Source organism: Lepisma saccharinum, chromosome 22 (assembly GCF_977018435.1).
Source record: "Lepisma saccharinum chromosome 22, izLepSacc3.1, whole genome shotgun sequence".
NCBI lineage: Eukaryota > Metazoa > Arthropoda > Insecta > Zygentoma > Lepismatidae > Lepisma > Lepisma saccharinum.
In genome coordinates this window covers 23,530,328-23,544,932 of record NC_139250.1, presented here as the reverse complement: position 1 = coordinate 23,544,932, position 14,605 = coordinate 23,530,328, and the positions used below count along the sequence as shown (strand labels likewise).

The window sequence follows — 14,605 nt, the reverse complement described above, 5'->3', positions numbered from 1 at the left end:
TGTCCAAGATGCCATAAAATATTAAGCAAGGCATATTACAAATGGCATAAGTGTAATTCTTATGTACAGTCATCAGCATTGCCCTCACAACCATCCACATCTGGTCTGAAAAGGAAGCATGAAACACCTGTTAATGCTTCACCTGCAAAGCAGCCACGCCATGCACCTATCCATAGCAGTTTTAATGCCCAACTTAAGGATTATCGGTTTGTATCAGAGCCAAGATGTGGCATTGAGAATTTTTTGAACAGTAAAAAACCTGATATACAGGCAATTCTAAATGCACAAAATGGCTCTTATAAGCTGTCCCTCAAATTGTATACTCAATATAAGAAACCAAATGGCACAAAATTTACACAGCCCCACATAACATAAACTGTACCGGTTTATTCAAATACAAATTCGGACAAAATAATAAGCAGGTTGATAGATCAATTGAATATGAAACACTCTGAATTTGCGGCAAAAGAGTCAGGATGGAGCCTATGCGGTTCATCACACAAGTTATATGTTAATATTTCTGAATTCAACCCATTACAAGGTTCTACATATCTGCCATTACCTGCCAATATCAAAAACAAAAGAGCCGTGGTCAATATTGAAAATACCGACCAGAAATGCTTTTTGTGGTGTATTTTAGCTGCTTTGTATCCAGTTTCAAGGCATCCTGAGAGAATAACTTATTACAAACAACATGAGCACGATTTTGACGATGCAATGGAGGGTTTAGAATATCCAATGTCTATTCAGAATATTGATAAATTTGAAAAAAAGGCCAGGCACATCAATGGCAAACAATTATCTATTAATGTATTTATTTGTTCCACTGGCAATTGCTTGATAGCACCTCTCAGAATCAGTACACTTGATGATGATTCTGCTGTTCCGATTGATCTGCTCTTAATTGAAGGGAATAATACATATCATTACACTCTGATACACAGTCTTGAAGCTTTAGTGAGAAAACAACAAGGCAAATCCAATACAATATTCAAGTCGTGCAGAAGATGTTTAACTGAATTTGATGGTAAAAAAATAATAAATGGGGTTCGGGAAGTGAATGCAGAAATTGCTAAAAACAAGTTAATTGAGCATCTGAAATACTGTGGCAACCATAAACCTGTTCATATGGTGATGCCCAATCCAAGTGAAAATTGCAAATTCAAAAAGTATGAAGCCTCGTTGGAACACCCAGTATATATTGTCTGTGATTTTGAATCGAACGTCAAACCTCCTGAATTCTGCAATCCAGATCCTGAAGAATCTTCAAGTACACCATACCAGCTACATGAACCTTCCAGTTTTTGTTATGTGGTTGTACAGGATGGTGTAGCTAGTGAGCCACACTTATACATGGGACCAGATGCCATCAAAGAATTTGCACATAGAATAGAAAATGTGTGCCGTGACATAGCATCTAATATTTTATTAAAATCAAAACCCATGTTGCCTTTAACAGAGGAACAGATTGAAGATTTCAACAATGCAGAAAAATGCCCGGTATGTGATTCTGAATTTTCAGATACAAATATCAAGGTGAAACACCATTCTCATACAGATGGTAAATTCTTAATGGCCCTGTGTAATAGCTGCAATATTCAGATCAAGAGACCAAGATTTGTCCCCATATTTTGCCATGGAGCATCCAATTATGATTTCCATCATCTGATCAGGTACGAGGGGTTTGAGAAGCAGAATTTAAATATTTTAGCTGAAAATGATGAGAAATATATATCTATTAGCAAAATAATTAAAGTTGATGGTATTCCTATTCACATAAGATTTCTTGATTCTTACAGATTTTTATCTGCTAGCCTGGCTACACTGGCCTCTCAATTACCTGATGATCACTTGAAAATCACACGTGCATTGTTTCCAAATCAGGACCTGAAATTAATTAGGCGGAAGGGTGTATATCCATATGACTATGTTACAGATTTTTCTAAATTTGATGAGTGTTCCCTGCCACCACAAGAAGAGTTTTACAGCAAAATCAGAGGATCTGGAATCACTGATGATGATTATCACCATGCCCAGTTGATGTGGAACAATTTAAATTGCAAGACATTTGGTGATTACCACATGGCATATTTGAAACTTGATGTGACCCTCTTAGCTGATATATTGCAGGCATTCAGAAAATCTTCTATGCAAAATTATAAACTGGACCCAGTGTATTTTTACAGTGCCCCGGGCCTAGCATGGGCCGCAATGTTTTTCAACACTAAAATGCAATTGGATCTGATCCACGATCAAGATACGTATCTGTTTATGGAGAAATGTATAAGAGGGGGGATGGTGCAATGTTCCCAGAGATATGCCAGAGCAAATAACAAGCATATTATGCTGCCTGATTATGATCCAGCACGGCCATCAAATTTTATACTGTATGTAGATGCAAACAGCCTCTATGGTTATGCCATGATGAAAAAACTGCCATATGCAGGGCTTGAGTGGGTTGAAAATTACAATATTGAAGATCTTCAGGACTTTGATGACAGTAACTATGGCCTGTTCTTAGAGGTTGATCTGACAATTCCAGATGATTTACACAACACATTTTCTGATCTGCCCCCAATTCCCGAGGTTCAGTGCTCACCTGGCTCTAAACAGAAGAAGCTCATGATGACCCTGGAGCCAAAACAGGATTATGTCATATATTACAAAAACCTCCAGTTCCTGATGAATCATGGTGTTCAAGTGACCAAAGTTGGCAAAGTTTTGAGGTTCAGGCACTCAGAATGGTTGAAACCATACATTGATACAAACACGGAGCTTCGAACATCTGCAAAGAGCCAATTTGATAAGGCCTTGTTTAAATTGATGGTGAATTCTGTCTATGGCAAAACTATTGAAAATGTCAGAAAACATACCGATGTTAAAATAATTACTGACCCCAGCCGGAGCAAAAAATTGGTTGCAAAGCCTAATTTCAATTACAGAAAAATTTATGATGAGCACATGGCACTTTTCAACATGAAGAAAACAAAGATCAAGTTTGATAAACCTATTTATGTAGGGGCTGCGATATTGGAATTGTCCAAATTACATATGTTAACATTGTATTATAATGTGTTGAAACCTTTTTATGGTGATCGTGTAAAATTATTGTACATGGACACGGATAGTTTTATTCTTGATATTCAAACAGAAGATGTTTATCAAGATATGTCACAGCCTGAATTGTTTCAATACTTTGATACCAGTGAACATACAAAGATTCAACCCCACAACAAAAAGGTGCCTGGCAAGTTAAAAGATGAGACATGTGGTGATGTTATTGTGAAATTTGCTTGGTTAAGTGCCAAGATGTACACTTTTGAGACATGTAGTGGCACTGTTGCCAAAAAGGCCAAGGGTATTGGCAAAGTAACTGTTGAAAAAGATCTTCAATTTGAAGATTATGAAAATTGCCTCAAATCCCAGAATTCAATCAAAACATCAGAATCCAGAATCCAGAGTGTGGATCACTTATTGACTTCAAATATTGTAAGAAAAGTGGCCCTGGATCCACATGATGATAAGAGATGTATTTTATCATGTGGCATACATACTTTACCATGGGGTCATTGTGATTTGAGAAGTGGCAAACAATGCCCAATGACAGAGCATGATTTGAAATAAATAAACATGCCTATGAACTTATTTGGGTTCAAGAAACAGGCTATTATGGAGCTGCCGACACCACAACCCTCTTCTGATATGCTGTCTAAACTGAGTGGCTTGTTAATTATTCATCTGAACAGCATACTTACAGATGTTGATGAAGAAACAGGTAAAACATTGTACATATTTAACAATAATTTAAATCACTACCAATTACCTGTAGGTGGGCAATTGCAATTTATTACAACCCCTGAGGGTGATGTCAAGATTTCAGTAGGGAGAAATATTTATAGAATTAAGCACTCAAACATGGTTTCTGGCACTGTATATACTGTTTCTGCTGGTGACTGCTTATATATTGAGGTCCCTGGATCATATGACAAGCTTATACCCTTTTTTATAGAATTAAGAATCAGATACTCTATAATAAATAACCATTAAAAGAAAATGCCTAATGATATATTTGGCCATACAAGGCATGAAGATCACAGTGATGAGATTCTGATGCTTGATGTCAGAGTCAAGAAATTAAGAAGTGATTTACAAGCTTTACAAACCACACTCAATGCCAGTCTTCAATTAGAAATTACAAATTTACAATCACAATGCATGGACCCTCTTCTTAAAATTGATTCTGAACTCAAATTGTTGCTTCAGAAATATACTGATCTTGCAACATTAGATAATTTTCAAAGTTTAGAAGAGGCTGTAGCAGCTCTTCAAGCCAAATTTAAGACCCAGACCACCAATTCCGAGCAATTGAAACAACAATTGGAAGAGCAGATAAATAATGTCCAGACACAGCTCCAAACAATTGTCAAAAGCATAAAATCACAAGAAGATTTTGATCTAGTCATTTCCACTCTAAAAGAACAGATTCAATCACTCCAAATACCTAATCTGGATCCTCTGCACAATGCCATAGCCGAGGTTAAAGAAAAAATTGAGACACTTGAAAATTTTATGAACAACTTGCCATCTTCTGATGCTTTGAATGCAATAACTCGGAGTGTAGCAAACATTAAGCTGCAACTTGAAACATATGAAGATTTTGGAAAAATTCAAAGTACCATAACCCATCTTGAGGGTACAATAGCAGCAGTGCAAAGTGATTTGGCAAATGTACAAGAAACTCGCCTGCCTGGGATTGTAGATACACTTGTCAGTGTCCAGCAACAAATCACAAAGCTTGAAAACCTCAACACTGAATCTGAACTATCTCATTTTCATCATTTGATTGATGATATTCAAACAAAACTTGAAATTTTACAACAATCCACACCCACTCAGGCAGATATAGCCCTGCTCCAAAATGCTATGCAAAATGTGGCTGATGCATCTGAATTAAATAATGTGAAATTGGCACTTGAATCTTTGCAAAATACAGTATCAAATCTTCCTACATCACAGGAACTTAAAAATATTAAGAGAGCAGTGAATCGCATATTGAAATCAGAAGATATCAAGAATATCCAAGCAGAGATCAAACAACTCACTCAGACAGTGGCCACTCTTCCAACCAATCAACATATTAATGAACTGCATGCCCTGTTTGAGGATATCAGAAGACAGGTCCATGATCTTACTGCTCAAAATTCAAAATTGGCAGTTGTTGAAAATTTACAGCAAATTGTAGCTAATATCAAGCAACAGCTAGGGACCATGGAATCCAATCAAGCAAATGCTCTGTCGGTTTTTGCCACCCAGCTTCAAGAGATTGTGCAACAATACAAGAAACTTGTTGTGGACATAAAAATCAAGCCAGGCCACGATGATGTTGTTAGGACCATCAATGAGCATCTTGAATCTGTAACAAGCAGATTGCTTACAGCAGAAAAGGAAATAACCGGCATAATCGAGAATCCAAAACATACAGTAATTCTTGAATTGTACAGCATCCCCAACAAAGAATATGATTCTCCATTTACACCAGGTGGCAAAATATATATGCTGTCCCCTGCACAATTTTATTACCAGTTTTTTTGTTGGGGGCACATTGAGACCAATCAAGATCAAATATTGGCATCAGCCACAGGCACACCACTACCCCACCTTATCAATAACAAATGCTGAGAACAAAGCAAAGGTCACCAGTGTAGAGTTAGAGGATTTTACAGACCCCAATACATTAGAAACATCTTATGCTGAAGATGATGGCTCTCTGGAATTTAATATACAAATAGGAGACAAATTATATTTAGAAAATCCTGCAGTATCAGCTGCTGAACACCCCATAGTTGCAATATTCTTGTTTTCATATTATGTCTAGAGAAATTATAGTTGATGAATTACACAGACAGGCCAGACATAATTTTAAGAGACTCCCAGTAGTCACAAAGGGCATAGATGATTTATGGCAGAGCGACTTGATTGAGTTGTCAAGTGGACAGTTGAAAAACTTAGACAAAATCAACAAGGGCTACAAGTATCTACTTACTGTAATAGACACATTTTCAAAATTTGCCTGGGCTGTGCCACTCAAATCCAAGACTGGAAAATGTGTTACAGAAGCCCTCAGGACAATCATCAATCATTCAGGAAGATCACCACGCTATTTGCAAACAGATAATGGCAAAGAATTTTATAATTCAGTGTTTCAACAATTTATTAAAAGCCAAGCAATAAAACATTACTCGAGTTACAGTGATCTCAAGGCCTCAATTGTAGAGAGATTCAACAGAACCTTAAAAAATCTTATGTATAAACAATTTACCCTCCAAGGTAATTATAAATGGATTAATATTCTTCCAGAACTTCTAAATAAATATAACAACTCGGTCCATTCCACAATCAACATGAAACCCTCTGAAGTAACTTCATCTGATGAGCAAAAATTGATCAGGACTGTTTATTATCCTAGATACCAGGCAACAACAAGAAGGGCCAAATACAGGGTGGGTGATCAAGTAAGAATCAGCAAATATAAGCACTTATTCAAAAGAGGCTTTACAAGAAACTGGAGCACAGAATTATTTACAGTGGTTCAAGTTAAACCCGGGACCCTTAACACACATATAATAAAAGATCATCGAGGAGAAATTCTCAAAGGCAGATTCTATGAACAAGAGCTCAGCAAAACTAAACAGCCTGACACTTATCTCATAGAAAAAATCATCCGCAGAAAAGGCAACAAGTTATTTGTCAAATGGCTGGGTCATCCGGAAAACAGCTGGATCGATGCAGACAAAGTGATAATATGAGCACCTGGGATGTTATAAAGAGGCTGCCAGAACCTGAACAGCAGAATAAGAGAAATGGCAACTTGCTGCCTGAAAATATTAGGTGTCTTATTGTTGGGCCATCTGCTTGTGGTAAAACTACACTAATGGTTGATAATTTTTTATTGGCACCCAACTGGTTAGACTGGAAAAACAGGCACTTGTATGTCTTCTCTAAGAGCTTGGAACAATTAAAATATCAGCAGCTGATGAAGCTATATGATGGATTAGATATTGCCACTTTTGAACCAGATGTTAAGCCACTTCATGAATGTCTCGATAATTCTGTTGTTGTGTTTGATGACATTATACTGGATAATCAAAACAAGGTTAGAAATTTCTTTACACAGGGCCGGCACAAAAACATTGATTGTTTCTACCTGGCACAGACTTTTTCTAAAATACCGAAGCAGCTGATCCGAGACAACAGCAATTTTATATGTGTGTTTCATCAAGATCATACCAACCTCAAACACATACATGATGAATATGTAGGTGGGGACTTGAGCTACAATGATTTTTCTAAATTTTGCAGCAAGTGCTGGAACCAGGACAGTTATGGGTTTGTCACAATTGATATGACAAGAACACCCAGTAGCGGCAAATACAGAAGTAAAATCAACGATTTTCTAGACGTTGAGACGTATATAAATAACCATGAAAAGGCCAATCATTGATGATCTTAAGTTAAGAGATTATCTTGTAAAAAGATTCAAGGGATGGAAATCAGAGAACCGAGGAATTTATGAAAAACACAAACAAACAGAACAGCCTGTAATTGATGCTATTAATAATTTAGGTAAGAATATCAAAACTGTTACAGAGCAAAATCAAGATTTGATCACAGAGCTTGTGCCTGTAGCTGCAAGAAACATATTAGATTATCCATTCACCCCACTTTCCAGTATTCATACACCTAGTCCTATTGCTCCTAGAAGAATTGAAGCTACACAGGATCCTATTGAATTGGGTCTTCTTGCTCAAAAATATTTAAGCACACCTAAAGACAACAAAGATGAGGTTTTTGGCTTATATGCTGACACAGAGCTTGATGGGAGCATCATTCATAGAATTGGCAATTTCAGAGTAACATTTATGGGAGATGATATAATTGTAAATTCAGAATCTCGTCTCGGAGAAAAAGGTGCTTTTGTTAAGTACACCGGCACACCTGGATTGTGGGAATTGATGACTAGGAAAAGGCCTGGCAGCTATACAGATCAAGATTATGAGGATTACAAAGAAATATTAATAAAATCAGATGCTCTATACCAGAACAATGATCCCACACAAAAAAGAGTCAAGTCTAGCAGTGGGGCAAAATACAACAATTTAATCAAGCCCATATGGTCACAGATCAAGACTGGCAGTGGAATCAAACAATACAACACCCTGCCTAAAGAATTTGTGTGGGTTGATGATGTCAGGAAACTTGTAGATAGGTTATTGGTGATAGCTGGGGAGGAAAATGCTGGCAACCACAATTTTTACAATGAAAAGGTTGGAATTATGGACATGATAAGCACAAAATTGTCTAATTTTATAGTGAATGACCCTAAGGGGATTGGATATCTCATAAAAATTATTAATACTCTACCACCTAAATTTTGGAATATTTCTGAGGGTCGGGGGCTGGTGAATGACACTATAAACAAGCTGCCATTTGAACTACATATTCCAGGCTATCAGTATTGTGGTCCCGGTACAAAATTGGATCATAGATTAAACAGAGGGGATCCTGGTGTAAATCCCCTAGATGCTGCTTGTAGAGACCATGACATAGCATACAACACACATTCTGATCTTGACAAGAGACATGTTGCAGACAAGAAATTAGAAGAGGCTGCATTTGGCAGATTTGTAAGCAAAGATGCTTCTTTGAGTGAAAAAATAGCAGCATTGGGAACCACCATAGCTATGAGCACCAAACAAAAACTGGGGTGGGGGTTGTAAATATGTATATAATAAACCTACAATGAAGGCCAAGGGTGTTATGTATCAAATACCTTATGCAGGTCTCAAATCTCTTAAAACTATTGACAGTCTTTTAACCAAAAAGCAGCGCAAGAAAAAAAGCTCTTGTATTGCCAAGGGACATGGTATGAAATTGTTGCTTAGTACCCCCCAATTAAAAAAATTACAACAATCAAGAAAAAAATCACATGTGGGGGGTTTCATATTTACTATCCCGGCCATCTTAGCAGCACTTGGGGCTGTTGGGAGCTTGGCTGGGGGATCAGCTGCCATAGCAAAAACAGTAATAGATGCCAAGAAAAATAGGGCAGAATTAGATGAGCAGAGGCGCCATAACCTGGCAATGGAGAAAAAAGGCAAAGGTGTTAAGAGAGCCATGAATAAGTTTAAAAAAAACAAGAGCCGCTTACAAACCAAGATATTGAAGCTTTAATCAAGCCACTGGGCATCAAAAATTTTAGAGGTGTGTACATGTCTGATTCTTTACCGGAACAACCACTCAACAAAGAGTGTGGCATTGTTAATTTGGATAAGTACAAAAATCAGGGCACTCACTGGATTTGTTATCTTAAATATTTAAAAAATGAGGCATTTGTGTTTGATTCATTTGGAGGTGTTCCACCTGAAAATTTAATAAAATATCTAAAATCAGCTAATCTTTATTACAATAATGCCCGTGTTCAAAACTTCAAAGATGTTAATTGCGGACATTTGTGTTTATCTGTTCTCAGATATATGTCTCAAATAAATAAACCATCAATTGAAAATTTTCAAAAAGCCTTGTGGTATCTGAAACATCATGGGGGTATTCCATCTCACCAGCCAAAATTCAATATTGAAACTCAAATTGCATGATGACATAGTGTATCCCAAAACAATAGCTCTCAGAGCATTTTACGGCATGTACCTAATCCCTAATATTACACACCACAACAACAAAATTGCAGTTGGGGATCAAAAAATTGTCATCACTCCAGGGCAATATAATCTGTCCACTCTAAATGCTCAATTACCCAGAGGTGTAGTGTTAAGTCAAAATTCTGTCACTCACAGAGTAGAGATTGTATCTGCTACAGAAACAGTGGATCTGGGTACTATAGGAGAGCTGTTAGGCTTTGAGAACAACACAAAACTCGAACCGGCCATCAAACACACTGCTATGAATATACCTAAATTCTTAGCCATAGAGACTCTGAATATTCACTGTAATGTGGCCGAGGGTATGATCACCAAATCAAATGGCATAGGCACTCACAAACAAACTGGCATCATTGCAACATTCAAACCTAATTCTGAATTTATGGAGCCAATCATCTACAATCCATCCCCAACATTATATTTTCCTGTGTGCCATAACAGAATAGATTATATTGAATTGATGGTCACTAATGAAAAAGAAGAATTAGTTGATTTTGCTGGAGCCACAACAACTGCTATCATAGAGATTAACATTTAAATAAAAATACATACAATGGAAAATATTGAGAGTTATGAGCTACAATCATTCCCCCCAAACAGGAGGACATTTGCAAATTTAAATCAACCCAACACAGAGATTGAGGTTGATCTTGATGTAGGGGATGGATTTATACACCCCCACAGAGCAGATCTATACATCAAATTTGATGTTGTAAAGCTCGATGGAACAGATTATCCGGCAAATTCAAACATAAGATTGGTGGATAATTTTGTGCCGCATCTGTTCTCTGAAATTGAGATCAGAAAACATGGCGTTGTTATAAACAGAGTGGATTATCCCGGCATTACCTCCACAGCTTTGGCCACACTAAAATTATCCAAAACCGAGGCTTCTTACTACAGAATCGGTGGATTTGAGGCTGGTGATAAAGTATTAACCAAGATCCACACTGTGCTGTTCCCCATGCGCCTGTTGCCAGGATTCTTCTCGGATTACAAAGAAATTATGTGGAAAGGCGGGTTAAGAATTACATTTAGAAGAGCTGCCAATGATAATAATGCTTTGATGAGATACAGCACATTAAACTCTACAGGGGAAGCTCTGCCTAATACCTTACCTGATGCAGGCAAGTGCCTTATTCAGACTATGGAGCTAAGAATCCCTGTTGTTGAATATGAGGCCAGTTACGCTCTTAAACACAAAGCAGATATAGTAAAAAATCCACAGATTCCTCTGCAATTTTACACATATCAATCTGTACAGAAGCCCGCATCTGGCACATATTATGAGTTTGATGCTACAAACTCATTCTCCAGCATTCAATTTGACATGCCTGATTTTGTGGTGGTATTGTTTCAGACTGGAAGACACAACAATCAGGAAAAAAATTCAAGTAAATTTGATAGCTGCAACATCAAAAACATATATCTTAAAAATGGCAGAAATGAGGTATTCCCTAGAGAAAATTACAATTTAGACATGTCCAAGGATGATTTCCTCAAATTATATGAGGCTTTTTCGGCTTTCAAGCGTGTCACTACTGGCAGTACTGATATGTATTACTCACCAGATGAATTCAAAACACAGAGACCCATGTTTGTAATCAACACTTCAAAAAGGAAACAAGTTGTGGTTAATGACAGGACAAACATTAAAATTATCTGTGAATTCCACGAGGCTTTACCAGATGACACCATATGTAGCGTCATTCTCATAGGGGAAAAATCATATGTTTATGATGTAAGAAATGAGCGGGTCACAGAGCAATTCTAGAGGTCCGATTCAAACACAGAAACCCCTTGATTACAAAGCAATAATACCAACACTTTGCTGTCAGAGAGGTCCCAGACACTCTACCAGCTTTGAAACCTCAACTGTATTATCAGCTAGCAGTGAATATCTTATGTGTGGGCAGTTGTATATATTTCAATCTTTTATCAGGACTCAAACCTAAAGCCCCTGATTACAATGCAACAATATTAACACTTCTCAATATGGAATATGCCCACATTTTACTGGGTTCTGAGACCCTTATACAGACAAAATTGGATTTTGAACTGCCATAATATTTTCTAAGTCTTTGCCTAGGCTCATATTATCAGAATAGAATTGCTTTCAGCATGAAGGGGGTGCAGTTCATTGCCACTGTGTGAAAATATGTATTTTTATCTCAATAATCTTTGTTACACTTTTACATGTCTGCAACATGTTACACTTTTTCCCCCTGTCGCACAGAAAGATTAATGCCCCCTTCAGTGAATCGTACAGAAAAATCATTAATGCTCCCTTCTAGCGTGTAGATTTTATCTCTTGCGTGCCGGCAGGACATGGAGGCAATTAATTATGCCTACCCACTATTCTTCTATTGTATTGAGCAAGTGGTTATAAAACATGAGAAAATAAGAAAATTGAGAAATTCAGTTTTTGTACAATATATTGTTGTAAAACATTGTTTTACCAGGGTTTCAGATTTGGGGGCTATCAACTAGCAGTAATTATTCTCAAAATCTCACTTGTGGACATATTATTTTGCCACATGTATTTCAATCTTAAATATTTTATCAGGACTCGAACCCCGAGCCTTTTGTTTACAAGGCAACAATATTATCATTTTGCCATCAGGGGAGGCTTCATATTTTATGAGGACTTAAACCCGAACCTCCACACCTGAAAAATTAGGGTATAAGCCCCTCTTGCCATTGTCTTAAGTATGGGTAAATCTATCTGTTGAGCCCTCGCCTTTTCTACACTAGAAATTCAGAATTTCTTAAAAATCAGAGCATATCACACCTGAAGAATTGGGGTACAGGCCCCATCTTGGCATTGTTTTAAGTGTAAGCAAATCTGATTGTTCAATCAAATAGCCTCGCCTTTTCTACACTTGTAAGTTGGGTTTATCCTATATACTTTTATACTACTCATAGGTATATTCGTAATAATGTGCGGGGCCTCCCCGATGGCACAGTGTAATGAATGGTGAGTGTGTTTGTGCACACCATTCCTTAAAGAAATAATGGATATTGAGAACAACAGTTAGAAACGTTGAAAAGATTCTCTAGGGCTATCGACAAGGTGAGACGTGGAAAGGATTCCAAGCTTTCGAGAGCTAACATCACTCTCATCATCAAGGTAGAAGTAACTTCTAGCCTGAGAAAGTCTTTTCATCATTCCAAGGCTTACTTAACAATTAAGAAATTCTAACAATGAACTTGGTTTGATCCATTAAATTCAGAATACCACTTTTTTCACTTAAGAGACACATGACAAGATCACATAATTTCACATGTCCCGCTTTACCTGCGTCACTACAAGAGCTGCTCGATATGGCGACCCCGACACTACAGGAGTATCATAAACTCTTCATGTGGCCCCATACGATACAGTCAAGAGGAGTTTGATCTGGCGATCGTGGTGACCAAGGAGTTGGTCCACCGTGACCTATCCACCTGTCCCCGTATGTTTGATTGAGATGTTGAAAAAGCGGGAGATGTGAAATTATGTGATTTTGTCATCTGTGTAGTACCAAATTGGTACGTTTCCGGACATGGGTTCCTTATCAAAACTTGATATACTATGTCCCATACAACCCCTAGAAGTGTGTAATAGGAATTCTGAATCACCGTGTATACTCATAGCATCATATGAATATCAACAGGTCGAAGAACGTGTACTTGCAATAAATCTTTGTTATGTTTTCTAATAACTGATATGTTTGTTATTGCAGTGGCGCTGGGAGAAGTCGCCGGCCTCATTCTTGGCGTTAGTCTGATGAGTATCGCAGAACTAATATATCTTCTGATTCTCGAACCATCTATAATTTCAATTGGACGACTATGCACTACAAGAACAAAGTGAATGTATTAATCCATGCTAGCCCTATTTGCAATCGGCATTGTTAGCATTCTATGTACTGCATCAACATAAATAAACAAACCCGTAACCGGCACACCGAAAAAAGTTACACTTAAGACGCAATTGCTTCCCTGTGACCTAGCTTTATATTTTATTTTTTATGTACAGAAAAAGTTGAAAAATTTAAATCTGTTCAGTGTTCATTCTACCCTAACCCTAGCAATACCAAGGGGGGCTCTCAGGCCACTGATTCTTTTTTTGCGTATTACATGTATATCCATCAATGTAAAAATTCATAAATAATAGTAATTATTCTTTGCAATATTTAGAATGACATCGCGTGATTCTTCCCAAAAATGTTCATTAAAAAGTTACTTTATATCGTTGATGTTTTTTATGGGCCTCAAAGATTTGCAATGATGTTTTAAAGGTATTTTAATACACGAGAGAATATATTCCATTGCTAAATATTAGTAACAATTCGAAATAATGAATGTATGGGTAGTAGAAAAACAAGAAAAAGATAATTTTGCTAGAATTTTGCACAGTATAAGCATTGTTCTAACCATCAACATTGTAATTGAAGAAAAGCAATAAATGTTACAGTGATTTACTATAATTTCTTAAAAATCATTATGCAATTTATCTTTCATGTATAATCCATAACAAAACATGAAAGTAGTGTCTAATTAGTTAACTTATGTGTACAAATGACAGAAAACACCCATCAGTCCAGTTCAATTGAACTTTCATTCATGGACCTCTGAGCACCCCCCCCCCCGCCCCTTGGTAATCCGTGTAACAAAAAATACCTTGGCATTTCTAGGGTTAAAATATGGTTCTTGGTATTTTTAACATCAATATTTATTTATTTATTTATTTATTTCCTTCAACAGAGAAATGATCTCCTTTTACAGAAGGTAGCCAATAAAAAAACAAAAACAAGAGAAACGCATAATATAATACAGTGAGACATAACACAGGTAGAACACATACACAAATATAATGTAATATAAATTACTAAACTATACAATAG

General features: G+C 36.9%; 1 protein-coding gene across 1 annotated transcript in view; it reads left to right on the top strand.

Moving 5' to 3' along the window:
• Positions 1-13,642, top strand: part of LOC146004737 (uncharacterized) — a 105,305-nt gene extending 91,663 nt beyond the window's left edge. Inside the window, exon 19 of the mRNA XM_083143699.1 lies at positions 13,442-13,642. Coding sequence (XP_082999825.1) covers positions 13,442-13,572 — 131 coding nt within the window. The 3' untranslated portion in view covers positions 13,573-13,642. The remainder of the gene's footprint in view (positions 1-13,441) is intronic.
• Positions 13,643-14,605: the final 963 nt, after the last annotated feature.